This window comes from Athene cunicularia (assembly GCF_003259725.1).
Source record: "Athene cunicularia isolate RWA chromosome 3 unlocalized genomic scaffold, athCun1 chr3_part1, whole genome shotgun sequence".
Lineage (NCBI taxonomy): Eukaryota > Metazoa > Chordata > Aves > Strigiformes > Strigidae > Athene > Athene cunicularia.
The window spans coordinates 122,942,927-122,969,408 of record NW_020799097.1 but is presented as its reverse complement, the minus strand read 5'-3'; the positions used below and the strand labels follow the sequence as shown (position 1 = coordinate 122,969,408).

Sequence of the window (26,482 nt, the reverse complement as noted above, 5' to 3'; positions counted from 1 at the left end):
GGCGCAGCGGGGTCGCGGCTCCGGGTCTTGTCGCGGCCGCCAGCGGGGCGGAGTGTGGGGGCAAGCGGGCGGCTTTCCCTGTGGAAGCCCGTGGCGCGTTGCCTCCGTGTCTCCAGCAGTTCAGGGCGTCCCTGGGGTGCGGTGCCTCCCCGGCTCCATTGACTTTATTTGGGGATTTTTTGGTTAATCTGCCGTTTTTTCAGCTGCGGGAAAGGCTTTTCGGGCGGAAAGCGTACGAGAAAAGGAGCAAACAAATACCAAAACTCAGATCCCGCAGGCCTGGCAGGCAAGAGCGGTGTGTTTTTTTTCCCCAAAACAGCAGCAACAACAAAAACCTTCCCAACAAAACCAGAGCTGGTGGGAGACGGAAACTCTCATCAGCGTCTGCTGCCCTGGTTGCACTCTGCCAGCCAAGTGCTGCCCACGGGCGGTGGGATGTCTCTGGTTGGGACAGAGCTCTCCTTGTCTGCTGGGTTTTGTGCGACTCTTTGGCAGGCAGATTTCTTTTGACGACATGAAAATGTTCAGGGATCGCTTTTCTCGAGAGATCCCCATGGACCTTCCCTATTGAAATGAATGAAAACAGCCACTGTCTGCTCTGTTAGCTAAAAAAACCTGCCGCGGGTACCGTTTCTGTGCCGCCCCATCGCTGGTGGGGGCTGGGGTGTAGCCGGGGTTTCTGGTCCTTTTCCTGTGGTTTTAAGGCCAGTGGAAAGTTTCCGCTGTGCCTAAAGCTGTCGCTGTACATCCCTCCTCGGAGCTGTGTTGGTCTTCCCCAAGGATTTGGGCTGCTTCTTCCCGTCGTGAGGGTTCATCTTGATGGGAAATGGTGAGAAGCTTTGTTTTCTAGATGCTCTTGTAGTTGGGAATTGCACTTAGTGACATCAGCATTTTCACTGTTTTTAAAGACGACTTTCTGCCTGATCGCTCCATGTATGGAATGTGTGTGACTTCCCCATCTACTTTGCATCCAAATGTGGTTGGACGTCCAACTCCACCTGAAATTAATTGAAATTAGCTGCCTGAACTAGAGACTTTTGACAATGGAGTGAAATCTCTAAAATAAGCAGATTTATTCTCACTTGTGCATACTGGCAGGTTTCCTCATTTCTCCTTAGCTTCCAGTTAGCCTCTGGAGACTTAATGAACCTGTAAACCAGCATTTGGTCTTTTTTTAGACTGATGGCATTGTGGAAATGTATATCACTGCATGCTGCATCCATAAGATCAACAGATAGTCTTGAAAGTTGAGAACAGTTCAACCTTTGTTTTCCTGTATATGGTTACAAAAATAATAGATGGGTTGTTACCTTTTTTTTTTTTTTTTAATCTTGCGTAACACAAGTTTTTCAGATTTAAAGGTCAAGCTTATATATGTTTTTTTATAATTGTGTTTACTGGGCTGACAGACACATGACTCAAGCCACTAAATCTGGTGGAGATAATGATGTTCAACACCACTTTGAAGTTAATGTGCCATCTTCTTAAAAGTGAAGAGGTACCGAGGTCAATCATTAATTACTGCACATGCAGTTTAAAACTTTAAAGTTTGCTTTGATGCCTTGTTAAGCTTTTCTTTCTTTTATGTATTTTTTTAAATCACTACCAAGCAACAGAACAGATTGTTGAAGCATTTATGTCCTAAGCTACGGGTGTCCAGTGCCCTCCTCTCTATTAAGATTTATATTTACTGGACAGTTTGGACGTACAGTGCTGCCAGAACATGCAAGGAGGGATTAGAGCCGGTGCGATGCCTGTGCATGTCATGATAATTAGTGATGATCTCTGCTGGATCACCTGCTTCTTGTCACAGAGGAAAGCACCCAAAATGGTGAATTTGAAGCAGGCTCTTAGGCTCTGAAAGGGATCCTGGAATTTAATATGCAGTAGCTTACAATTTGTCGCCCCGGTGGCATTTTGCCCATTAGAAGGTTGAAGGAGGAGGAATCCAATCAGTGAGCATCGTTTTTCCTTGTAGCCAAGGCCCTGGCTTTTAAAGCTGGTAAACAAATACATCTCAAGTGATTTTCTGAGCATTTAAATCACCTGGATTTGGCATTTGATTTGCTGATAATTGCTTGTCTGATTCTCTAAACAAAATCAATTCAGAGGGCTGAATGGCAGTCAGTGAGTGCTGGCCAGTAACAGGGGGCTGCCTCCTGGGGCTCGGGAGACCTCTGGCCTTAAAATCTGTGGGGTGTGTAGGTGAAGAAATCACACACATGCTCTGTAGGAAACACACCTGGGTTCAGGAGTGGTTTGGGTTACTCTTTCTGTTTACATCAGAAATCTACCTTTTGTTAAATAATATATATATGCTTACATATATTTGAATGATATTTGTTGTATAATATTTAGGGAATTTAGCAGGTGTAGGTTTATTAATTACATTTATTGCAATGACCATGTGTTTTTGTTTGGATATACAGCCTTTTTGGGGGTGAAAAGGAGAACAGTACCATTGATTTTAGGATAGCATGATGTGCATAGGGTTGTCTCTGTCAGCGACTTAAGCAGTCAAGTGGGTGAGTCGAGGTGTTGGCAGGCACACGGCTTGCGTGGAAGGCTGGGAGGGCCCAGGATTTACTCGCCCTCTCTGCAGCTGCTGCCCTGCTGAATATAGCTGCTGGGCAGTTGCACGGGCTGCCGGCGCCTGGGGAGGGGGAAGGCAGCTGGGGTGCCTGCCACGGGTTGTGACGGGGGTTCGGTCTCCCCTGGAGACCCGGTGCATCACCCTGCTGTTCTTTGTTCTGTGCTTGGGCTCTGCTTGTGGGAAAAACCCCTGTCGCCGGAGGGGTGGATCATAATACGAGATCGCGACAAAAGAGCTGACAGAGGGTGTGAGTATCAACTTGTTTCCCACTTCCAAGTATTGTTTGGGAATACTTTATTTCCTCCTTTTTTTTTAAAAAAAAAATTTTCTTTTCAAGTTGAGTTTGCTGTTGATGCTCCCTTGGCTGGTCTCTCCATTGCCAGCCCGGTGCTAGCTGGGTGAGTAACCACTCTGCTGATGTTTTCTTAATGCTGGCACCCTGGTTCGGGCTGGAGTTGCTGGAAGAGGCTTTGGTATTGCTGGTCCTCTGAGGATGCCCTACCTGGGACCCAGCAGAGCAGAGCTTGTGCATGAGGATTTGGGCAGCGCCAGTTTTGATGCTCTACGGCAGTCCCGCAAGATGTCATTTACATTGAGAGTATTTTTGAGTCCTGCTGGCTCGACGAACACAGGCAGAGGCGCTCAGCTCTGGCTGGTTTTTGTAAAACAAGATCTCCTGTGTGCTGCTGTATTGTGTCTCCTTGATTTGGCCCATTGGTGGTCCTGCTGCAGCTCTTCACTCGAGTCCAGCGTGGGCAGAGAGAGGGGGGTGGTGGAGCATCTCCGTGCGTGGAGCACCCGGGGTTCAGGCTTTGAGAATAATATTTCATGTTAGAAGGATTTGCAGCAAGGTGCAATGGGCTTGGCTGTATAGCACGCTTGAAACTGTGTCATTGGTTGTGCAATCATTTCCATTAATTTCACAAAGAGTTAATTTCATGAATTGAGATAGAAGCTACAGAGCTAAGTGCCAAGTTTGGGTTTTACAGCCTCTTACCACCCCCTCTCATTTTTTATATATACTTCTCACTTCTGGGTGGCTTCCATTTCAAGGTTTTGAAACCCTCCGCTTTCTACCCCAACAGCCTTCAGGGCTCAGACATACTAATAGGTGCTTTACATCCTAGTTAACAATGTCTCATTTGGGCCCAGTAACCTCATGGTGCAAAAACTGTTTGTGAGATTGGCCATTAATTCAGGAGACGGTTGTGCTGTGCCGGAAAGGTGTAAACTACAGGTTTGTTCTTGGTACAGCCAGAGCTTTAATTAGATTTTCCCTGGGTGTCATGTCCTGAAAACCAGAAAACACTGCTGAGACATGAAGGTTTGCTCTTTCCTCTGTCCCGCTTGACACACTGAGATGCAACTTTATGATTTTGGGGTCTGACCCAGAGCATGCTTAAGCTCTTCGTTATTAGAGATACCCAGTTTCTTTACTTGGCCTGGAGACAAAGAGGGGATGGTGGGTTGCTGCTACCACGTGCTGTGTATTTCAGAGACCCTGAGGCTCGTCATCGTCTTGCAGAAGTTCCGTCCTGATGGCCGTGGATGTGGGGAAGTCAGCTTCTGGAGCCTCGCTGAGCGAGAGGGCTGAGGGCGATGGTAGGTGGGACTGTGCAGATGTGGAGATGGACTACCCAGAGCTGGCTGACAGCCTGCACCAGCTTTTAGGGGCAGAGGAAGCCAAGCCCTGCCTTCAAGGGATGGAGAACGTGGCAACAAGCAGACGTGGTTGCCTGGTCACTGGTGTTACCCAGGGAGGCTCGAGCTACCACCAAGAAGCGTCTTCGGCATCTGCATCCAGAATTCCCAGAGCAAGAACAAGCCTCTCGGAGACAGAGACATTAATTTATAGAGCCGCTGATGGCGGCAGTGGGCCTCGTCGCGTCAGCCACCGGTTCCTCTCCTCAGAAGAGCAGCAGGTGAGAGGGTTGTATGTACAGGGGTTGCTGCATCACCGGGAGGTCTCAGCCAAGGTGGGGACTTGTTGGTCTGGGCTGTCCTAGCAAGGGCTTTCTGTCTCCTCCAGCCAGTGTGTCCACCCCAGCCCTGGCCTAAGCGGTCTTGGGGGGAATGGCTTGGGCTCCAGCACCTGAGCTGTTGACTCTGTTCCGGTATTGCTGCTGTGGAGCTGGAAAGTTGCTTGGGATGGGGCTCTTTAATTAAGTACCTCTTGCTGCCCAATGACTCACACAGCTTCCCAAGCCCTTGGGATACCTTTCCTTAAAAACAAGCCCCGCTCCAGGCAGCTGTATACTGTCCCATAGATGGAGCAGAGTTCCCCTTCCAGCCTCTCCCACGGTGGGTCTGAGGCTGGCTGTTTTATCACCATGTCCCAGGACAAAGGGACCTTTTGTCTGGATGCGATGCTTCATTTTATGTGTCTCTCTCTCTCTCTCTCTCCCTTTCCTTTTTCCCTGCATCCTTGAGCAGGTGAAGACATTGGGCTGTTGGGAGCCAGTGTCCAGCCCTCCCAGCCGGCGCAGCTCTGCCGGGGAGAGCATCCTTGCTGGCAGCTGCCACGATGCCCGTGCCAGCTGGCCGAGCCAAAGGCTGGGACCTCAATCCCCATTTTCCTCCACCCCGGAGCTTCTGCGACCCCAAACCCCGCCCAGCCCTGAGAGTGCCCTGAGGAGCCGCTCCGCATTGAGCTTCTCCACTCCATCCTCAGAAGAAAACGGCCTCTCCAAAGAGCCATCCTGCAGCTTGGCAGCCAGCATGGACGTGCCTTCTCCCACAGCCATGGCCGCTGGGGACCTGTGCTGTCGGTGGGGGGCGGCGGAAGGCAGGGCGCCGCGGCCACACAAACCCTTCGGTCCTCTGCTTGGCAACCGCCCAACCGTGGAGCGCATCGGAGGGATGTCATCTTACCAAGCTGATTACTGGGCCTGCGCCATCCCGGATTCGTTACCCCCATCTCCGGACCGTCACTCGCCCCACTGGAACCCCAATAAAGAATATGAGGACTTGCTGGATTATGCTTATCCACTGAAGCCAAGATACAAGCTGGGAAAAATGCCGGAGCCTTTCCTCCATGACTCAGGAATAGGTTTGGACAGCTTTTCTGTTTCCCCTGAGGGCATGTCGAGGTCCACCAGCATCTACAGCCAAGGTGGGCAGGCTCAGGGAAGCAGAGAAAATGGATGCTGGGGGTTCGTGGCTTCTGCAGAGGGGTTCTCCACCCCGACGCCTGGAAAAAGAGGCTGCTCGGAGGCTGGCTCGTCCTATGAACCTTCAGCTGCTGCAAAAAGAGCCTTCGCAAAGAGTACTTCATCTTGTCCTCTGAGAGGTTTTGCTAAGGATGTAACAACAGAGGCAGCTGGGCCGGATTCATTTGGGCACACTGCTGCAGATGGGAGACACTGGTGTACCAGAGGGAGCCCCTTCCCAAACTACAAAGGGCAGGCGAAAAGCACCATTAATAGGTTTTTACCTACAACGCAAGTGCTCCCCCTGAGGCAAGAGTGGGAGAGTGATGAAGAATTTCTCTCCCTGCCTCCAAGACTGCGGGAGCTGGAAAGGCTGGCTCAGTTTTTGACCGATCTTTCCTTAACTATAAGGATCCCCAGGCACAACGAACATGACCTTCCCCGTCACAGCGACAGCAGGCAGCCCCTTTCATCTGTGTTGTCTCCTTTCAGGGAAGCAGGTGGTAGGGACGAAAAAGGGAATATTGAGGATTGTGCAGGGCGGCAACACCCCTGCAGCTCTCGAAAACCCAGCTGGGGAAACGCTGAATTGTGTGGCCAGATCCATAGGGATCCTCTGTGGCGGCTTCATCTACCGACCGGTCTCAGGGACACGTTGGATGGGACGTACCTACATGAACCACAGGTCAGGGGACATCCGAAGAAGAGCCAGCAGAGCGAGTCCCTTGCCCAGTGCATTAAGGTAGGCTGAGACCAGAAATAAAGATTCTTATGGGAAGATCTCGCATAAAATGGGCCTGTATTTATGGCACAGTTAATTAAGGCTTCCCCTTCTGCAGAATGTTTGGTGTCTGGCAGCTGGTGGTAATTTTTGCAGGAGGCTCACCAGAGCAGATTAATTTCTTCTGGTGGAGCAAGAGCCCATCTTGCTTTTGCCAGGGCTCAGCATCACGGGGCTGGGCTCAGTGGGAATGTGGCGCTTGGCTTCCCCCAGCCCACCCATCCTGCAGGGCCATTGCACTGCGGGGGGGAGCTATGAGAGCTGTGTTTGGGGCTGGACCAGCATGAAACCCAGCGTTTGCTGCCTGCCCTGTCACTCTGGCTATTTAATGTGGCATGGCCAGCCTTTCCCTTCAGCCTAGCCTCGCTCATCTTCCGCAGACTAGGTCCTACTTAACGGTATAATAAGGCCAGGCAGAACTGGTGGGGTTTCTCTGAGGTTTCCTGGTTATTTTGTGAATTTTTACTTTTTGAGCAAGTGGTGCCTCATGACCATCCTGGCACTGGTGCCATGCTTCCCGCCTTCCCCTCCATCTTCTTCCCTGCCCCAGCCCCGGGCAGAATTTGGAAACGATGCTGAGCTGTTTGCAAGAGAATAATTGTTATTATGCATGTAGCTGCAAACACCAGTTGGGAATAACTCTGCCAATTTAAAACGGGTCAGCATTAGGGTGCATCTGTCACCCCAAATTACAGTACCAGGGAGAAGCAACTTGGCTTTGTAGCAAAACCCTGACCGCAGAGGCTGGAGTCTGACTTCAGTGAGAGTAGAGACCCCTGGGTTTTGTGCAGCGTCTTACAAAAATAATCCCTTACTGAGATGCTTTAAAAATAAATGAAAGCACTTAATTGAACAAGACACACCCCTGGGGAAAAGCAACTGCAAATTAACTTGCACAGCTCTGCTGAGGAGGAGGGAGTCCCTTTGGCTGGGAGGTGGTGGAGGCAAACCCCTTCCTTCAGCCTGGGTGCCGCTGGCTTCTGACACCTCTCCATAGCAGCTATTTCATTGGTGCCCCTCAATTCTTGCCACACTGTGGTTTTGGGGTGTGTTTGGGGGTTTAATTTGCTTTTTGCTTTTTGCTTTTTTTTTTCTGTTGACCCTTGGTTTCCCCAGCTTAGGGATGTTTGTGTGCTGGGGGGAGGTGGGCATCACCAGCCCCATGACAGGAACGCAGGAGAGATCAGGTGCTCCCTGAAACACCTATTGCTGTCCCTGCCATACCTTTGTTGCAGAAGTAGAAAAGTAACCCCTTTTGCTATGCTTCGTTAAGTAGATGTTTTGCTGCCAGCTGGAAGAGCTAATTTGTTGGCTGTACAACGTCGCTGACATCACTGACAGCTGGGTACCACCCTCGACAGACACCGAGAGCATGAAGGCATCGCTCCACCGCTGCTTGGTAGGTATCCCCGTCAGCTTTTCCTCCCTGTCTTTGGTGCACAAAGTAAGACACCACTGGCATGTTCCAGGTGGGTGATACGGGGCGCATCGGGTGTGCAAAGCTGAATTGAGGAACACTGGGAACCTGTGTGGGGAAAACTGCTCCCCAGACAACCTGCCATGGGTGCTTCTCTTCTAAGAGCCCTTTGAAGCAGCGCTCCTCTTCTTCCCTTCCCAGGAGTTCAGGAAAGACGTGGCTGATCATCGGAGCCTGACGGAGAGCGTGTTGAAGCGGGGAGAAGCTCTCCTCGACTGCATGGCATCGAATTCGCCAGGTGAGGAGGAGCACTTGAGCAGGGCTGGTTGTGGACACAGCCAGGGGTGCTGGCTGTAGTGTCTGCTGCCCGGAATCCCTGGCCCTGTGTGTGCAGGGGTGGGAAAGTGGTGGGCAGAGTTCACTGTTCAGCAGCTGTACGGGAACAAAAAGGGTTTCGCACCTCAGTTGCTGTCCGGAGACTTGGGAGGTGAGTGGACTTGGAGGTTTGAAGCGATTAGTCCCAAACTGCAGCATGTCTTGACCCTTGCCTTGTGCTGTGCCATCTGTCACAGAATCATCTCAGTTGGAAAAGACCTTGAAGATCATCCAGTCCAACCATTAACCTCACACTGACAGTTCCCAACTCCACCAGATCCCTCAGTGCTTGGTCAGCCTGTCTCTTCAACCCCTCCAGGGATGGGGACTCCATCGCTGCCCTGGGCAGCCCATTCCAATGCCCAACAACCCCTTCTGGAAAGAAATGCTTCCTAATATCCAGTTTAAACTTTCCCTGGTGCAACTCGAGGCCATTCCCTCTTGTCCTATCCCTTGTTCCTTGGTTAGAGTCTCACCCCCAGCTCCCTGCACCCTCCTTTCAGGGAGCTGTAGAGGGTGATGAGGTCTCCCCTCAGCCTCCTCTTCTCCAGACTAAACCCCCCAGTTCCCTCAGCCGCTCCCCATCGGACCTGTGCTCCAGACCCTGCCCCAGCTCCGTTGCCCTTCTCTGGACACACTCGAGTCATTCAATGTCCTTTCTGTAGTGAGGGGCCCCATCGTGGGTGGTGGATGGGTTTCTGCCTCTTACGGGTCCCTTCACAGGTTTTTCTCTTAACTACGGCGTGGTCAGGTCCTGCCTGACCAGGGCTGCAGGCTGCTGTCAGCAGGCAGCTGGGAGAGGCTTTTGCCCAGCACGGGGGGTGATTTTCACACCCTGCTCGCACATGATGCATTCTGGGCAGGTGGCAGCTGCTGATCTGAGGAGACAGCCCTGCCTGGCTGTTGGTGCAGCACACCTGGGACAGAGACTCTGGGGATTGGGTGCATCTGGCACAAGGGATTTCCAAAGGGTGGGCTGCGTCTGCAGTCACCAAAGGGGTGGCGACTTTAGTGGTCGAAGGCTGTGTTACAATGGGCTTTCTTACACAGGCCCCAAGGTTTCCTTTGGAGCCCCTATTTCTGTATCTTCACTCTTAACCGGGAGCCTCCTAGGTTGCTTTTCACATGCTCCAAACTCTGCATCACAACGTGGATGGGATGAAAATCAGCTTATTGATTTCTAATACCCTATTTTCTTCAAAATTTTGTCCAGGCGAGTGCAACTCTGTCTTACTGCTCTTAGAGACATTGAACTGTCACATTACTAACAACTCCATCATACCCTTTGTTTTCCAGCTCTGAAAGACACGCTGGGTTTGATTGCAAAACAGTCAAAAGTGCTGGAAACCCAAGCGGAGCACTTGTACGAATCTGTTCTAGCTGCTGTGGGTCCTGCGCAGGGCAAGGACGGGATGGAGGACAAGGGGGTGCAGCAGGCGGCTGCTCAGTGGGTAAGCAGGGGGGAAAATCTGCCTTTCTGTGGCAAGGGGAGAGGGAGAGCAGTGTAGGAAGATAAAAAAACTTAGCAAACACTATATATCAGGCTTTATTATTATTTCTTTTAATCTGATATTTGGAAAGCCTAAAATGAGAAGGTGGCCAGGGTGATCTCAAAATGGATGCCCCATGGTCTGTGTGTCAGGGGAAGAGCTGTGTTTGTGAACCAGCTGATGAAACCCAAGAGTGTGGTGAGAGTGACAGCAGCTCCTCAGAGAGACCTGGGGAGCTGGGAGGTCACTGTCAGGCAGTGTCGGGGTGGACGGACAGACAGCTGTTCTACCGAGATCACTTGCACAGCAGAGAGAGATGGGAGAGGGGTGGTTTGTTTTTTTTTTTTTCCTTTTCTCAGTGTAAAATTCTGCTTGCCATTTTGTGGTGGGAAAGGGAAACAAGCGAATTCAGGTTGTGAAATATGACTAGACCGTTTGTTTGCTGATTTCTTGAACATCTTCCTTCAAATCAAACTGCAGACAGAAGTGTTCTGGGAGGGCACAGCAGGAGGAGGGTGAGCGTAAGGGGGTGTAGGGGTGCGTGGTGTTTGAGGACAGTCGCGGCAGCTGGGTGCTGCCACAGCTCTTGGCCACTCCTGCTGTGACTGGAGTCACTGTAAAAGCCTCTATGCGAAACAATCGTGGGTGTCAGCAAGGTGCTGGGGCCAGAGGTGCAGGAAGGCTCCTGGACATCATCTGAGCACCAAGAGGTAGGAATTTAGGTACTGCAGGATAACCTTGCCGCCCCCCCCCTGCCATTAGCTCAGGCTGTTGACTTCCCCATGGCCCACTCTACGCCTGAAAATTCAGACCGGCAAAGAGGAAAAATTATTTCCAGTGCTTTAGAGGAGAGTAACAATAATATCTTAAGTAGCTTGGTTTTGGTTTTAAATTGCTAAACATATGTAGCTGTATCCTATACGCTAGCAAGTGTATGTGGAGGTGATTTAAATATAGCATAGGGGGTTTTCTTTCTTTCTGCATTGCAGCCAAAGCACAAGTAGCAAACGTAAATCCCTTTTATTTCAGGTGCTGCCTCTGTCAGACCTGGGCTTTGTTAGCCAGTCTCAGGACGGCTGAGAAGAATTGCAGCCAGCGTCAAACCACCTCTGCCACCTCTTGCAGCGATGCCAAATAAATACATATGATCACTGTGTTCAGAGTTAGCCACCCCGGGGCTGAGTTCAGGGGTTTTTTCGTTTTTGGTGTTTTTTTTTTTGTTTTGTTTTTTAACCATGGCTTGAGAAAGGCGAGCTGTACAGCAGTTCTTTGGCTACTGGAGTGTCTGGTTAATAGTGCTGACTCTGCTGGGGAGTTTTCTCAGTAAGGAATGCACAGCTGGCCTTCTTTTGGTTTGTTTTTTAACGTAGCTTTCCTTTTTTACTGAAGTAGCCTGTTCCATGTATTAGCAAAACATCAGGAACAGGTTTTTTTAATGGAGTAATCCATAGTGTGCCGTGCAACTCACTTCTAAGTAAAGCCGTGTGATTTTAATAGCCATGTTCTCATGTTTTGTTTATGCCCTTCAAAAATAGGTGCTAGAAGCCAAGAAATAGCAACTCCTTCTAGTTCTTGGGAGCAAACTGAACTCATGTTTATAATTACCCTTCCCTGCCGAAGCAGAGCCTATTTAACTTTCAGTTTCTTATGCATAAACGCAAAGAGCCAGTGTGCTCTCTCAATCTCAGTAAAACAGGTGAGCACGCTCAGGGAAAAAAAACACAAGTTATCTACAAACTGCTGTTCCCTGTTATTTGCAGTAGTTTAGTGCTGTGCTGGGTTCCCTGGGCGCAGCATTGTGCCTTTCCCCTCTGAGGGCTGGTGCAGTTCATCACTGCTTGCAAAACATTCAGAAAGGGTTTCCAAACCCTTCCTGCAACAGAAAAGAGCAGCTCTGAAGCAGCATCACAAGTGGCCAGAATGTTACAGCCAACTACAGAATGTTGGTTCTTGGGCTTTAACTAACCTTTAAACTAAGCGGTGATCATCCTGTTCTTGCACAAAATGCATCATTTCCTCCCATTCTTGTGACCAGAACAAAGTGAAGTTTCTGTACTGCACAAGAAGGTAAGAGCATTATTAAACTGAAACAGGTAATTCAGTGGCTCTTTCATCTCTCCCATCTTCCAATTTTTGTCACTGCCAAGTGATAGATCAGTGCAAGTTGAACAAAAAGGCTTAAGTGACTGGTTACAGCAAGAAGCTTGTCAGCAGTTCCTGTACCTACAGGCAGTTGGTGATGCTCAAACACAGCCCAGAGCCAGGCAGGATGGAAGTTACACGTAAGGAAATGTTACCTGCTGCCTCTGTGCCATCACTTATGAGGCTTAAGCCTGACCCCTTACATCAAAGGTATTTTAATAGCTCAGCTCACAGTGCCCTTGTCCAGGATTTTTAGGCCTGCTCTACCCTCTTCCATACCCCTTCAGCCTGGCAGCCACATGCTCTAGCACTGAACAGTACAGGACAACAGTCATGACTTAGGGGGAAGAGAAAAAAATAACCACCAAACAACTGGTGTAGCCCAAGTTAGTTTTGCAATGCTTTTATTACTGTATATATTAACATTTTTTTGGATAGTATGTAGCAGGCATCTTGACATTTAAGTTCATTTGTGCACTTCTCTGAAGGGAAGATGTTTGACCCTCAACACACCTCCTCCTTGTTCGCTTCCTGATCTCTGCAACACTTGCTACTCCTACTGCTCCTGATCTCACTGAGGAGCAAGTCACATTATATAATGAATTATACCAACAAGCACATCTCTAATAGAAAGCACATCACTTTATTGTGAAGGTCTCAAGTGGAAGAGTTCAACTTAACCATGACAATACTTTATGTATTACAATTGCCTGTTGATTTATGCAACTATGTTGAAGAAAGCTGTTAGCCAAAGTCTCCCCCCTGCCCCCCACCCCCCCCCAAAAAAGAGGATATTCGCACCAATTTTAGTTTATACCTCACAACATACTAGGCTATATTTTTACTATCACAGGGTGTATTTACTACTAGGGGAATGTTACATGGCCTTTCAAACATGAGACTATTTACAGAATAGGCTGAACATTTGAGTTTAGATAAAGCTGAACAATTTTACATGTATAGGAAGTGTTATAGGCTAGCTTTCCTGTGGCTTTTAGCTAGACATCAGGCACTAATGATTTGATTAGCTCTGTACAAAGAATCACACACTGTCCAAAACCTCTTGGCTGCTGGTTAGTTCCAAATTGAGATAGCGCCTACTTTGAGCAACAGTCTGTTGTGGGGCCTTACTAGCCCGGTTTCATCCTTCCAAAGCCTCTATGCATAACGGAATAGAAGCTAAGCTGTTGCACTAAGTCAGGAGAGTACTGATTAAAAGAGGATGGAATTAACAGTATATAGAAAAGACATAACAGTGGTAGAAAGTTATACCACCTCAAGGTTACACACTGAAGTAATTCCTGTTAGGGAAATACTGTTCTCTTCCCCTACTACACAGAGCAGACAGAATTCCCTAAATGGAGTCCTTGAGAAATAAATTAAGTTCCAAGACCAAGTTAGGGAACTGTTGTACATTCAGAGTGCATTATGCCTCCGTGAACATTGGCTGGGTGCTTCTGGTACAGCAGATGTGCCTTAAGCACCATGACAACTCAGTCTTTTGGGCCAGAGTCACTAGTTTTAGTTGCAGGGAAGGTCTCTGGTCTAGGAGAAGGTCCAAGAGCCATGGCTGCACACAGATATGTTTTGTGCACAATGCAAGCCTGATTTCCCCTTTAGCCATACAAATTAAGACAATATTTATCACCATACAGTTTGATATTACTTCCAATAAGTACAATATTTATTAAACATTTCTTCAGTTTTGTTACATATTGTGCAACAAATTACAATATTCTGCAGCCACAAATTATATGCAGAGTATGAAGAAACTATTAATCAGATAGTGTGATCTTTCCATTTATAATTCTACAAGAAGGAACTAGCAAATCAGATCTTACATATATCTTACTAAATTTTATGCATGGAAAGTGACAGACACTGTTGTGCTGTTTGATACAAAATGGCTAAACTTCATCTTCAGAAGACTAAACCTGACATCTAAACATGCCAATAGAAACATCAAAACAAAAATACATCCTAACCAACCACAGGAAACAGTCTGGTATCAGGAAAAGCAACAAGGATTACACGTTTATAAATCAGCACACAAAGGTTTAAAACAGTTCTGAAAATGAAGTTAGCTGTCTTGAGTCAAGGGAATAAAAAAAGTCAGTATTGACCATTTACAATCTCTGACCTTTGTGGAGACGGTAAGAATCTGTTGTAGTGCAGCTACATACAGTACAATTCAGGCAATTTTTTTTTTTTCACTTGGGTTCAGATTGCAAATTCATTGTGAGACAAAAGGGGGGAGGCAAGTTTTAGCAGCAACCTCCACTAGACTGCTTGACTGGAGTGCTCTGAATTTTAACATTGGACTTCTCTGCACCACCAGCTGTCGCTCCTGGACCCATTCGTTTTTTAATCTCAGCAGCCATGGTCATGAAAGACTGTTCTACATTTGTGGCATTCTTTGCACTGGTTTCCAAAAATGGAATTCCAAGAGAATCTGCAAATTCCTGCAAATCGAGAAACAGCGAACAGTGAGCTCAGACACAAGTTCATTCCTCGCCTGGTTTCCTGGTGCAGCCAGGAGTTCCTCAGCCACCCCCCACTCCCAAACTCCAGTCATTGCAGGGGGGAGTGTCACTGAAGCACCTGCATTCACAGCACCAGCTGTGCCAAGACACTTCCCTGCCCTAGAACTTACTCCAGCATATCACAGTCCAGGCACTCAACCAAGCAAACCCACAGTAGCATCAACATACCTTTGCTGTTGTATAGTCTACTACTTTCTTTGTGGTCAGATCACATTTGTTCCCCACCAACAACTTGTTGACGTTTTCACTGGCATAACGGTCTATCTCCTGCAGCCACTGTTTTACGTTATTGAAAGACTCCTAGGAGATAAGAGAACTGTAAGCAAGACCCTTAACCAAGAGGAGCTCAGCATTATTCAGTTATGACTGGAAAAGTGTCTGAAGCAGTGTACTTAACTTACAGTGGGATTCACAACCACCAGAAAACACCCTTTAATCCTACAGTCCTCCCCTCCATTGCCTCAGGACAGGCAAGTCCCAGGGTCTCTACAGCTCTGTAGTCTGGGCCCCAAGCCCCACACAATCAGCCCTTTCTCCCTTGCTGCACTCCCCCCCCCACTATTTTTCCCTGCTCCATATCTTGAATAGTCAACAACTTCTACCACCTGGGACTTTTCCTCCTCCTTCTGTAGCAGAGATAAAAGACATGGTACAGAGCTGGAACCAGAAAAATCCCAGGCACTTACAAAGCACCGGGTATTAGGTGCAAACCACATTGTTGTAGAGATGCTGGAACAATCTCTGACTCCAGAAACACAGAACTGCCACACTAAACTGATATTCAAGTTAGCAATTGAACCTAGTACTTTTTTGGTTAATTCAGGAAACTCTATGCTTCAAACAGGACAACCACACCAGTAATTTTCAGATATTCTTTCACAGAAAACACTGGCTCAGTTGTATCCTGCACAGATGCTGATCATTTTGTTTCAAATGCCAGCTTTTATTGTAGACCAAAGTTCAAGTATATTCAGAAATCTTTCAACAACTTCCATCAGTAACTCAGACTTCCTGCTACCAAAGGCAAGGCAAGAAGCATTCACATAGAACAATCAATTACCTGCCCAGCAGGTTATTAAGCAGGTTAAGCTTAAGATACAACTGCTTTAGAGCCACAGATCCCACTGCTTCTTTTATTTCTGTGTTTAGCCCCAAGCCAGAGACTAACACATACATTTGGCTTGATAAACCTTAACACAGCCTGAAGAGCAGGGTCACTGTCTCCTTAAATGCCAAGTTGCTAAATTCCCAGTTTTATTTTCTTATCAACCCAGTGCATTCCACCAGGAGAAACCCTCCATGCCCAGGTTTAACACTTACCTGATCTGTAACATCATACACAACTATGATGCCATGAGCACCTCTATAGTAACTGGAAGTGATAGTTCGAAACCTCTCCTGTCCCGCTGTGTCCCACTACAAGACAAATAACAGGATCAGTTACTGTGACGTAGCTGTACTGGTGTTACACATCAGCTTCCAGAAATACAGCTCAGCTGATCAGCCATCTGACTACAAGTGTATCCAAGTCACAGCTACAGAAGCAGCTCTGAAACTATACAAATCCAACAGGAGCTGAGAAGATCAAGATATTTTAACAGAGAAGAAATACACTTTAGCAGGTACTTTTCTGGAAGTGCTCATTTGTTTGCTTTCAGACAAGTGCAGTCAAGAGATCTCACTAAGGAAAACACTAAGCAGTTCTAACCCGTGAAGCAGCCACAGTTCAGTGGTCAGAAGAACAAATGTGAGCTTGGAAACCTGTTAGCAATAAGGTCAGAGAGATGTGGGTCTCTGACACAACCACTCACTTCAACTTCCTTGGTACAGGAGCTGCAAAAGTATTTACAGGCAACCTCCTCTTCAGAGGATGAAATGCAACAACTCAAACCAAACCTGGCTCCCTTTCTGCTGCTGGGAGAGTTAAGGAGGGACTTTAAGTGCTTGACCTCTCCCCCTACCAGGACAGGAACAGCACTATCACAAACATTTCTCTCTGGAGCCACGTCAAGAGCAGAGCTCTGCATATTAAAACCAGTCAGACTCGCAGACAGATTTCAGCAGTGACAGCATTCCTCCTGGGCTGCTCTGGACTCAGGAGAGGGACATTAGAGTCTGGAGGCACAGACTCAGGCTTCTGGCCATCAACTGGACTTCTGCTCCACAACATGGCCTGGAATCCCTGAGTCATTGCCTTCAAATCCTGAGAGCCTCTGCCTGAGCTGGAGGCAGTGGCTGGCAAGGATTGTGTGACCTTGCATAGATATTAGATTTCATTACACCAGTCACCCTTTTAGAGTGCTTCAAGATTAGAGGAGAGACCTGCCAAGTCTCTTCGCTTGCTTATTCCATGCAAAAGGCCAACAGCATAACCAGAAAACACTCCCCAGTGCCGAGGCAGACAGGCCAGTTTGTGTCAGTTCTTCCATTCAGGTCAACAAAAGCAGAGTTTCCAGACCAGATAGTGCAGTCAGCTATTAACAGCTGCTGTAAAATTCAGGAATCTTGGACAACTGTGTGTTATTCTTGCACTTACACAAATTCTTGCTAAATACTGCAGAGCCACACCAGTTTTGATATGATTACTCCAGCACAGGATTCTACCCTTCTTCAGCTCATAGCCCATAGTGCCTTTTAAATATAGTTAAGCTTTCTTTTCTTCCCAGGAAAATAAATTTGTAACAGGTCATTTCTTCTTCCAAATCAGACAGCCTTGGTAAGCACCCTTTAAGGACAGGTCATGGGAAGTCTTGTAATCTTTTAAAAACTGCTCAGCCTCTTGTTACAGGGAAGATATCACTTAGATTTTAATGATTAAAGTACAAACTACCAATAGTTATGAATGCAATTCTACAACAGATTAAAGTACCCAGGAGTTGAGAAATACTACTTACTATCTGAAGTTTGATTGTTTTCCCATCTAGTTCTATAGTCCTGATTTTGAAGTCCACACCAATTGTGCTGATGTAACTTTCTGTGTACGTGTCATCCTAGGAGAAAGAGTGAACATAAGTCAAGCCAGCTGCACCTCTTCTGCAGTCAGCTACTTTATTATGCAACAGGCAGACACCAGGCAAACAAAGGTACTTCATTCCCTAACAAAACAGTCTGATCATTCATGGCAAAGTCCAGTAGGTAGCTAGGTATTTCCACCAAGTATTTACTTTTCAAAACTTCTGCAAAGTTTTTTAAAAGCACCTCAAACAACAAGATGCATGTTGCAAAAACCAGTCAAAAAGCCTCTTTTCTGGAAATCCTGTAGTGTTAAGTCCTTTTGAATTGTAGTTTGAGAAAAGCAGTCTTTGCTCATGTTAGCAGATTGAAGAACTACTTAGAATAACTATTATGGTTATTAAAATGCCTCAGGTTTTTATTTTCCTTTGATGTTTTTTCATCAGTATTACACAGCAGCTACCTACAAGTCAGAGGCTTTCCCTCAGTCACACTCCACACCTGAATTTCAGATCCTCTGCTACCACAGCTGGTTGCTAAGGCAGTTTAGAGTTACAGCTTGGGCACTTGTGTGAAGTCCTCTGCTCTGCAGTCTGTGTAAACACAGGAAGGAACACACAACCACTGGTTTAGCAGCTCACACAGACCCGACTGCAGAGTCTCCAGCAGGCCTTAAGGCACACAGGAAACACTGGATCAATCTTTGGTACCTTTGATCATTAGCTTGCCAGCATGAAGGTTGTTTCTATTCCCAAAATACCAGTAGGATACAACTTCATGTAAAATATACCACAAAAAGCTTTATGCAACCAACATCTATGACAAAAGCAAGGGATTTCTTTGGGTTGTGAATGGGACACCTTAGTTAATACATCTCCCTGAAGGAACACATGCAAGTAAGAATAAAGCATTAAGTCTTTTAAAATGACATGACATTTATTTCTTTAACATTTCAATATTCAAAAGGGTGTATCTGAAAAGCCTGATGCTGTTTAACCTACAGCAGGAAGAACACAGCTAAGTGAACACTGCACTCATCCCTTCTGTCAGGGTAAAATAGCTTAGTTAGTCAGATTTCTAAAGGAAAAAGCTACTTAGCTGAAGAAACACCAGATAGCCAGCTTAAGTTTGTGCTCAGTTATCAAGAAAGAAAAGTTGGATTATTCACATGAAGCCAAAAGTAATTCAAAAGTATCCACAATAACAGGCTTGACTGAGCTGGGAGTACTGCTACAGCCCTGGTGTAATTTCCAACCCAGAGCCTCCAGTCCTGTGAGCAGAGCAGGTTACATCTTTGTGTTCATACTGATTTTAGTGTCTCCCTGTCCTAATACTGCACAAACAGGTGTAATAGCTTTAACTTAGGTGATGCTATTTGTACACACCAGACCACCATTTCATATTAATAACAGGAAACACAACAGGCTCCTTCCAGGGGTGCCCAGAGCAACTGTTCAGGCTGTGCAACTGCTGCCATCATCTTGTAGTATTAAACTCTAGTTTCTAAACTAATGCCCCATATTCTCCCTTCCTTCCTCTCCCACAGCAGCATAAAGCTGCGCTTTGGCACAGACACAGATAAGGAGTTCACTGGACTTCAGCTTCTACTCAGAGCTGTCAAACTCATTTTCACTTTTCCTGTTGACAGGAAAACTTGAGCTTGTTGCACCAAATTTCAGCCACAGCAACCCACCAGCAATTTTAATATTTATTATACACTCATTCACTAAAGGAAGCATAAGGCCTTATTCCTTGAGTATTATTTATATTACTTCTCCCTCTGGCTAAGCCATTGGTAGGCCTTTTCAATGAAGATATCTGGTTGAAAATATTCAGATCAAGTACTAATTCATCAAGGACTTGCCCCGACACATTTGTATTCTTCATGTCTTGAAGGCACACAACCCAGAATTCAAGCATATTCTTCCATCTTCAGTGTTCTACCACTAGTGTAATGATGAAAGTTAAATTAAGATATTTTGTCCTCAAGTAACAGGAAAACAAGAATTAAACTTAACTGGACATTCTTGATATTATTTCTTTCCATATTACTCAAATGCAGAAGATAGGAGGGTCTTACTACAATAATTTTCCCTGGTATACCAGACCTGACATCAGTCCTTTCAAGTAGTTCTTGTAGCAGTAAAGTTCTTGCTAAGTACCTGGCAGCTTTTTTACATAAGGTTTTCAAGCAGGATCACTTACTGCAAACCTAAGTAGAAGGCAAGATTTCCCAACACCGGAGTCTCCAATCAGAAGTAGCTTGAATAAATAGTCACTGCAGAAGGAAAAAAAAAAAAAAGTCACTTAATGAAAAACACTATCAAGAACAAAGTTCTTTATAGCTAGTATATTATGATGTTTGAGAAGGGTAAATTAATTCACTACCAGGGAAGTCACCTACACCTCCAAGCTTTTCTATGCAGTTTAGACACAATTTACTTAATTTATTTGGTAAGGGAAGCGTGAGGTAGATGCTCTGAACACAGCATTTTTGTGTAGAACTGTGCTTCCTAGGAAGTTACTCCAGAGATATTAGTGCAACTATCAGCAAGACTAACACAGTCCTATTTCAGCCCTCTGTGGTCTAGCTAAGATTAAAATCATGCTTTGCAATTAAGCAGAAGCCTTATTGTTCGGTTGAGTAACTCAAGTAACACACAGACAGCAGTAACAGCCTGCTGTCCACCAGAGCCATTATCTTCATATCATCTTTAAAGTCAAAGGCTTGATTGCACTGCCCAGCTTCACAAATACCGTGTAGCTGGCCAAAAGCAGCCAATTCTTCTTCTCAGTTTAAGTTACCCCAATTTCAGTTCCAGCAGAATCCGTTAGTCCAACATCCAGTTCAAATGTACAAACTATTAACACCATGTTTAGTGGCCTTCTAAAATAAAGTGAACACCCACCTTCCACAATAGACTATTAACAGGTTACAGTGATCACATACTCCACTTGCCTTTCAGAAATTAAAAATAAAGCTCACACTATTGCCAGATGAGGATACATTCATGCTCTAGAGGATGTCAGGCATGATATTACTAATTCTGAAGTCACACCAGCAGGGACGGCAATAATTGCTTTGCTTCATGGCAAGTCCTCCCAATATTGAGTAAGCAGGCACAGTATCATCAATGACCAACCTAGTCTTACACTTCAAAGAACATTGATTGCATTGTTGGCAAAACATTAGATTTTTGTGTTAGTCATAAGACTAATGGGGCAGTTTAATACTGGAGATCAAGTAGCAGGGAAAAATCAACAAACCACCATTTACACAAGTTATTTTGCTTTGTAAGCACTAGACTAACCCATTTGAGGTTCACAACTCTTCAGCCCCGTAGCATCCTGGGTTAAGTCCTGTTCTCATTTAACCACTGGAGTTTACAACAGGTATTTCTATGCTCACTTAGCCAAACTGAGAAGATACACAGATGCCTATGTCAACTGTCCCCACCTATTATTTCCTATTAAAATCACCATTGACTTGGGCTGGCAGGAATCCAGCCAGGAAACTACACCCATCCCCAGTGATAACCAAGCAGATGGTCAGCTGCTCAGCCTTTCACCACTGCTCTGCTCAAGTGCCCAAATGACTGTCATCTTGGCTGGTCCCAGGCTGCAAGAACACAATCAACTGAAACGTTCATCAGTTTCCACAGCACTTCTCTCAAGGCTAAAGAGAGGCCAGAAGTGGTAAATGTAGCAACTAATAAGCTGACCCTTAAAAATACAACATTCCCCAACAGTGTAAAGCTAAAAGTACTCAAGGTATTTAAAAATAAAGTCAAAGGATACCTAGCAGTTTATGGTCACAGAACTCACTACTCCACCTGTCAAGTCACATACTAATACAAGGCAAGATGTTTTTAGTAGAATGACAGTTATTAACCCAAACTGTTCAGGGGAGATAAGTTACATTACATCACAACCCACATATCTTAACAGCTTCAAGATAGCTGAATCACTATTACTGATCAAAAGCATTATTACTGCTCATGCTTTTACACAGGTGATCACAAACAAAATACATGTTCCTTCAAACTTGGGCCTGCCTGACAACCCAGAGTCCCAAGCACTGCCTCTGTGTGCTTCTCAAGAGGAGCTGTGCATTTCCTGTGGCTCTGCCTGCAGAAGCCCCACTACTGCAGCCACACCGCCAAGCTAGCAGTTGAGCATGCACAGATCACTGAAGTGGGACTGCATCAACCAGTGTTACCCTCAGCTATCCATCATCACTCAGCAACCGAGGAAAGGGGCTACCCAACAGCAACGGCAGCAGGAGACATTTCATAACCTCACTAATAATTTCACTCCCCAAGAGCAGCAGAGAAGCTCCGTGCAACCTGGAGACCAAAGTACAGTACAACAGCTCTGACACCTGGTCCACTGTTAGGCCTATGCCTTCTTCCCTAGGATAAACTTAAGCCACAGTTGTCTCAGCCTTCAAACAGCTCCTTCCTACTTCAGCAGGAAGTTTTAGTTGTTCGGCTCTCTGCAAAACCAGAATTTTCAGCAATCCTGAAGCTAAATTATTACTTACAATAAGCACTAATACACTAGAAAGTATTAGAGCTCGCAGCATGTTATAATCCTCTTAATGTTAACACATTAATATTACTACTGCATTGTCTTTGCTAAAGTTAGTGGAAAAAAATTAATTCCTTCCTGGTGTCAGTAAGGCTTCAGCTATAAGTCTGAAAGATTCAGTTAAGAGTCTCCCCTTGCTTTCAAAGGGAATTCAGGTCACCCCAGCCCCCAAACATCAAGTAACTTGTCTTCCTCTATTACTCTTAGTGCTAAGGGCAGCTCCCGACCAGATCTGCCCTGCTATGAAATTGTTTACCATTCAGAAGCAAGCAGGAATGATAATGGTTTATACACAGCACTACTGTTATTGCAACAAGAACCCAGAATCTGTAAGTACTGGGTTTGACATCTTTGCTGTTAAGACCTTCCCTTGCTTTGGGCTTCAGTATTTCCAGCAGCAAGTGACAACCACAGGCTCAAATGGCAAGTTAAGCCACCTGCCTCACCCCCACCAAATCCAGGGCCAGTCATGCTGCAGCATGTTGGACACAGCCTTCACTGAGCTAGCTCTGTCTCCGACCTCAGAAATAGCTGTTCTGTCACAAAAACCTAGCTTTGCCAGATAAGCAAGACCAACACTTAGATCTGCATCAATTAAGAGATAATTTGAGTAGAACCTTGCTATTTAGGTTTTAAAAAATTGAACTAATTTCATTTCTGTACTATAGTGTGTTTCTTTCTAGGTACAATTGTTTTAGGACTTCTTAAACTACAGCAAGTGCATATATAGGGGCCCCAAGAACCAGATGAACAGTCTGTTACACATGGTGTTATGCTAGAGACAGCTCTCAGGGTACAGCAACAGTTTAAGTCAAATTAAAATGAAAACAAGCTACAAAAATTTGCAGAAATCTATTTCTAGACTGGACTACACTTATTTCTGTTAACAGGTTCAACTGTAGCAGTACATCTAACAAGCCATGGAAGTTAACTTCAGTATTTGCTCCTGAAGAGTCAAACAACCTTATTTCTAAAGCAACTGAATTTTGCTCTTTAAGCCTAAAGACTTAACACATCAGCTCTTCCAGCTGAGGGACCCTTCATAAAGCAGGCTGAGCTATGCAGCATAGCCTTCTCCACACAACTTGAAGATGCACGAATTCAGATTTATCATTCAACTATTTCTCACCATTTATATAAGCAAATCATACTTAGCACCCGTAAGAGAGAGCACACTGGAAGAATATGTGCAGCAAGGCAGGTAGGTACTGTCAGTAATAGGCTTTCAAATCCTCTCCATCAGGAAAAGGATATGGTAACTTCCTCTTGCCAAAGAGATAAAGGATAGATATGTTAGGTTTAATTGCCTCTTGCCAAAAAAAAGGCAGATCCAAAACAGCCCTGACAAATTTTCAGGCAGCAAAGCAGCATCCTCCTTTTACATGTATTTTCCACACAACAGTCAGCAAGTCCAACAGAAGACCAGAAGTCAAGTTTAGGACAGACCTGGCTGAAGCTGGGTGGAACAAAGGACCTGTGGGCCTCTAAGATACTGTTGTTTATACAGGTAGACATGTGGGGATTTTTGAAATGCCAGGAATGTTTTACACCAAAACAGACAAGACTAGCTGATCATCCATCTCCCAGAAGAACTGCTGGAATTGGTTTAATCACTGATGTCAGCTGCAAGTTTACAGTAAACAGGTACTCACAGCAGCTTCAAATCCCTAGTCTTTGTTCTACCACCCAAGAAATTTTGAAGAGCATGACAGTCACTCTGATTACACACTAGTTTTATAGGTAAACAGAATCTGGAAGACATAATGCCACTTTGCATCACAGATTACTGTTTAGGAAGGTTAGAACACAAACAATTTCAGATTGCAGCAACTCAGAAGCTGTGACTTAATTGTCATCTACCAACCACCACCACAAAGGACTGACCCCCACCAGTATTCCCTAAATTCAAGAAGAATGCAAAAGACCTCATGTCTACTCCAAAATACGTTTCATTTCCCCATCTCTCCACAATGAAGGTATCTAGAACAAGATCCAGATATTACAGAACATTGATCAAGATTATCACCAGATACCAACTGGCTGTTAGATAATTCACCCACCAGTGTGTTTGTGTTAGTCAGCCTACTACATACAAGTCACAAAAGGGGTAGGAAATGCCAAACCTGACACGATCTAGTCACAACAGTCAATATTGACATTTTGCTCATTTAAGCACCATAAGAGAAGGACCACAGAAGGAATACATATCAGCACTAGATGGGCAGGTGCTTTCAGAATTTAGGTTCCAAATGAAAGCACACTAACTAGTTCACAAGGCTGTCCCCACAGCTCTGGCATTTCAAGGCAGCTCTCAAACACACCTCGCACCCCCTTCAAACCCTTGCACCAGCAGCTTCTAATCCTATGACTAACAGGAAAATTGAAGAAGGCAGGTCTTTTTATTAAGAAATTTTTACTAGCAATCCCACTGACTGCTGACAGAGAGCTCTGGCATGCTCAGGAGAGAGGATGTGGGGCTACAGCCTGATCTGAAGCAGTGACAGGGAAGCAAGAATGCGTTACACTATAGGCAAGGGACTTCCTAAAAGGACAAACGGACATCTGCACCTGTATCTGTTACAGGTAACTAGAAGGAATAATGTTATAATCTCATAAATCTTACTCCTGGTTTAACATTGATTCAAGTATACCTATTACAGTGGCAGATACTTTCTGTCCATCTCACCACACCCTTCCCATCTAACCTCATCCTGCAGACTCAACCCTGTCAGGAAGTGGTAATTTAATATTACAAATTAATCTGAAACTACAGCTTCTCCTCTTTCTTTCGCTTTAAAGAACCGAGCCATCCTCACCACCAGGAATAAGTGCTCTTCGCTGAGAATGAGTCTCCCTGAAAACGTTTTCCCCACCTTCATAGCATCATTCAATATCTCACTGCAGGAAACTACTCTCTGCATCACAATCTAGAAAGCTGAGAGGCCTCAGGAAAGGCAAAAAAAATGGAAAAAGCCCCCTTCAACCTGTTTCTGCACAATGTTAGTGGACTAACACTTTGCAGCTTTTCACTACAAAACCCACCAGTCTGCAGGGTGAATTTGAGTTTAACTCTTAGAGTCATCACGACCACACAGGCACCAACAATTTGCTGGTTGCTCATCCACCAACTACCTCCAGCTACTGTTTTGGTGTTTTCCAACACCACACGAGCAAGTTTGTTATGTAATCTTGCCAAGATGTAACTTGAGTTCCTGGCTGTACCTCTTAGTTCTCACCAACTCCCTCACACTAGCTGATGACTTATTTGCCTTTTGCTCCTATTTACTCTTCAGGTGTTTTTAATGCACAAGAGTGACTGCAACCATGCTACCATAAGCAGAGAGCACAAAAGCCACGACCACACAATTCAGTAGCCTCAGCTGTGTGGAAAAGCATGCTTTAAGGACAAAAGCTGTTAAAGTGTCACCCATGAAGAGAGACAATGGGTATTTAGAGCAGTAGTGTCATACTCCACATGTATTTCAATACCATAACCACTTCAGTTACATTAGAGGGCAACAGTGCCTTCATCATTACAAACTGGAGTGCCAGATCACCAGTGTCACTGAAAGAATCCTAGAAGCTCTCTTCAACACTGAATCGTTGAGAATGCAGCAGCTGTTTTTTAAAGGCTTTTAAAACTAATCCCAAGTCCCTCTTATTCCCTCAAAAGCCACGAGCAAAATGAGGTTTACTATCCCTGACATCCTGGTGAGCAAGCCACTGCTCTTACAGTTGCCAGGATACAGACAACTATTGACCAGAGAGATTAGACACCCTCACACCCAAGCAGGCCAACCAGAGAAAAACGCCACATTCACACGACGAGGTACAACGACCCTCTGGAAAAAAAAAAAAAACCCAACCAAAAAAACCCCAAAAAAACAAACCACAAAACTGTGCCATCACCAGGTTTTCTAGGCAAGTGCTATTTCAGCTCAAGACAGCCCCAAGAGCATTTCATTATCAAGTCACAGCGTTGCAAAATCTACATAAGAAAGAAGTGTTTTGCAAGAGCCATGTGACACACACATGACTTGCAGCTAAAGTGAAGGGTGGACCTCTGACTACTAAGCTGCCAGCAGCAATCGGCCAGGAAGATCGGCTTTCACAAAGAGCTGTTTCCCCCCCACCCCCCAACTTGTTGGACCCTGGGCTCTGATGTCTATTTTCGAGGTCCGGAAAAATCGCCTTCAAATGCGCCCATACTTACTTCGCCGCCGACGGCGCTCCCGGGGAGGGAGGCAGGATGCCGAAGCAACTCGGATCACCGAGCCCATCGCGCCGCTTTAGAGCGGGGACCTCATTAACTTTTCATGTCCCTCCCACCCCCGCCGGTCGATGCCCGTAATCCAACGCCCCGAGTACGCCACCAGCAGGCCTAACGCCTGCCCTCCGCCGCCGCACAGCCTCCGGGGCACGGCTCTCTCGGTGACCGGAGGCAGGCGAC

At 45.9% G+C, this 26,482-nt stretch overlaps 2 protein-coding genes across 5 annotated transcripts; one reads left to right on the top strand and one right to left on the bottom strand.

The window, feature by feature from the left end:
• Positions 1 to 816: 816 nt before the first annotated feature.
• CEP68 (centrosomal protein 68) lies at positions 817 to 11,587 on the top strand. Of its 4 annotated transcripts, none has more exons than XM_026845826.1 (7): positions 817 to 829; positions 4,090 to 4,515; positions 5,027 to 6,484; positions 7,800 to 7,922; positions 8,142 to 8,238; positions 9,612 to 9,766; positions 10,835 to 11,587. In XM_026845826.1, exons 2-7 carry the CDS (start codon positions 4,132 to 4,134, stop codon positions 10,883 to 10,885), a joined length of 2,268 nt encoding a protein of 755 aa, XP_026701627.1. In that variant the 5' UTR covers positions 817 to 829; positions 4,090 to 4,131; the 3' UTR covers positions 10,886 to 11,587. The 4 variants fall into 4 exon arrangements, 3 of the variants coding, with proteins under 3 accessions (XP_026701627.1, XP_026701629.1, XP_026701628.1); XR_003398074.1 differs by lacking the exon at positions 817 to 829 and adding an exon at positions 9,897 to 10,003 and having other exon boundaries at positions 3,003 to 4,515; XM_026845827.1 differs by lacking the exon at positions 817 to 829 and having other exon boundaries at positions 3,003 to 4,515; positions 9,897 to 11,587.
• A 750-nt stretch (positions 11,588 to 12,337) lies between these two features.
• Positions 12,338 to 26,312, bottom strand: RAB1A (RAB1A, member RAS oncogene family). Its single transcript, XM_026844694.1, is given in 8 exon segments — positions 12,338 to 14,223; positions 14,226 to 14,409; positions 14,659 to 14,790; positions 15,811 to 15,906; positions 17,385 to 17,480; positions 19,648 to 19,720; positions 23,958 to 24,012; positions 26,246 to 26,312. Coding segments are annotated over 8 exon segments (759 nt in total). The 3' UTR covers positions 12,338 to 14,167.
• Positions 26,313 to 26,482: the final 170 nt, after the last annotated feature.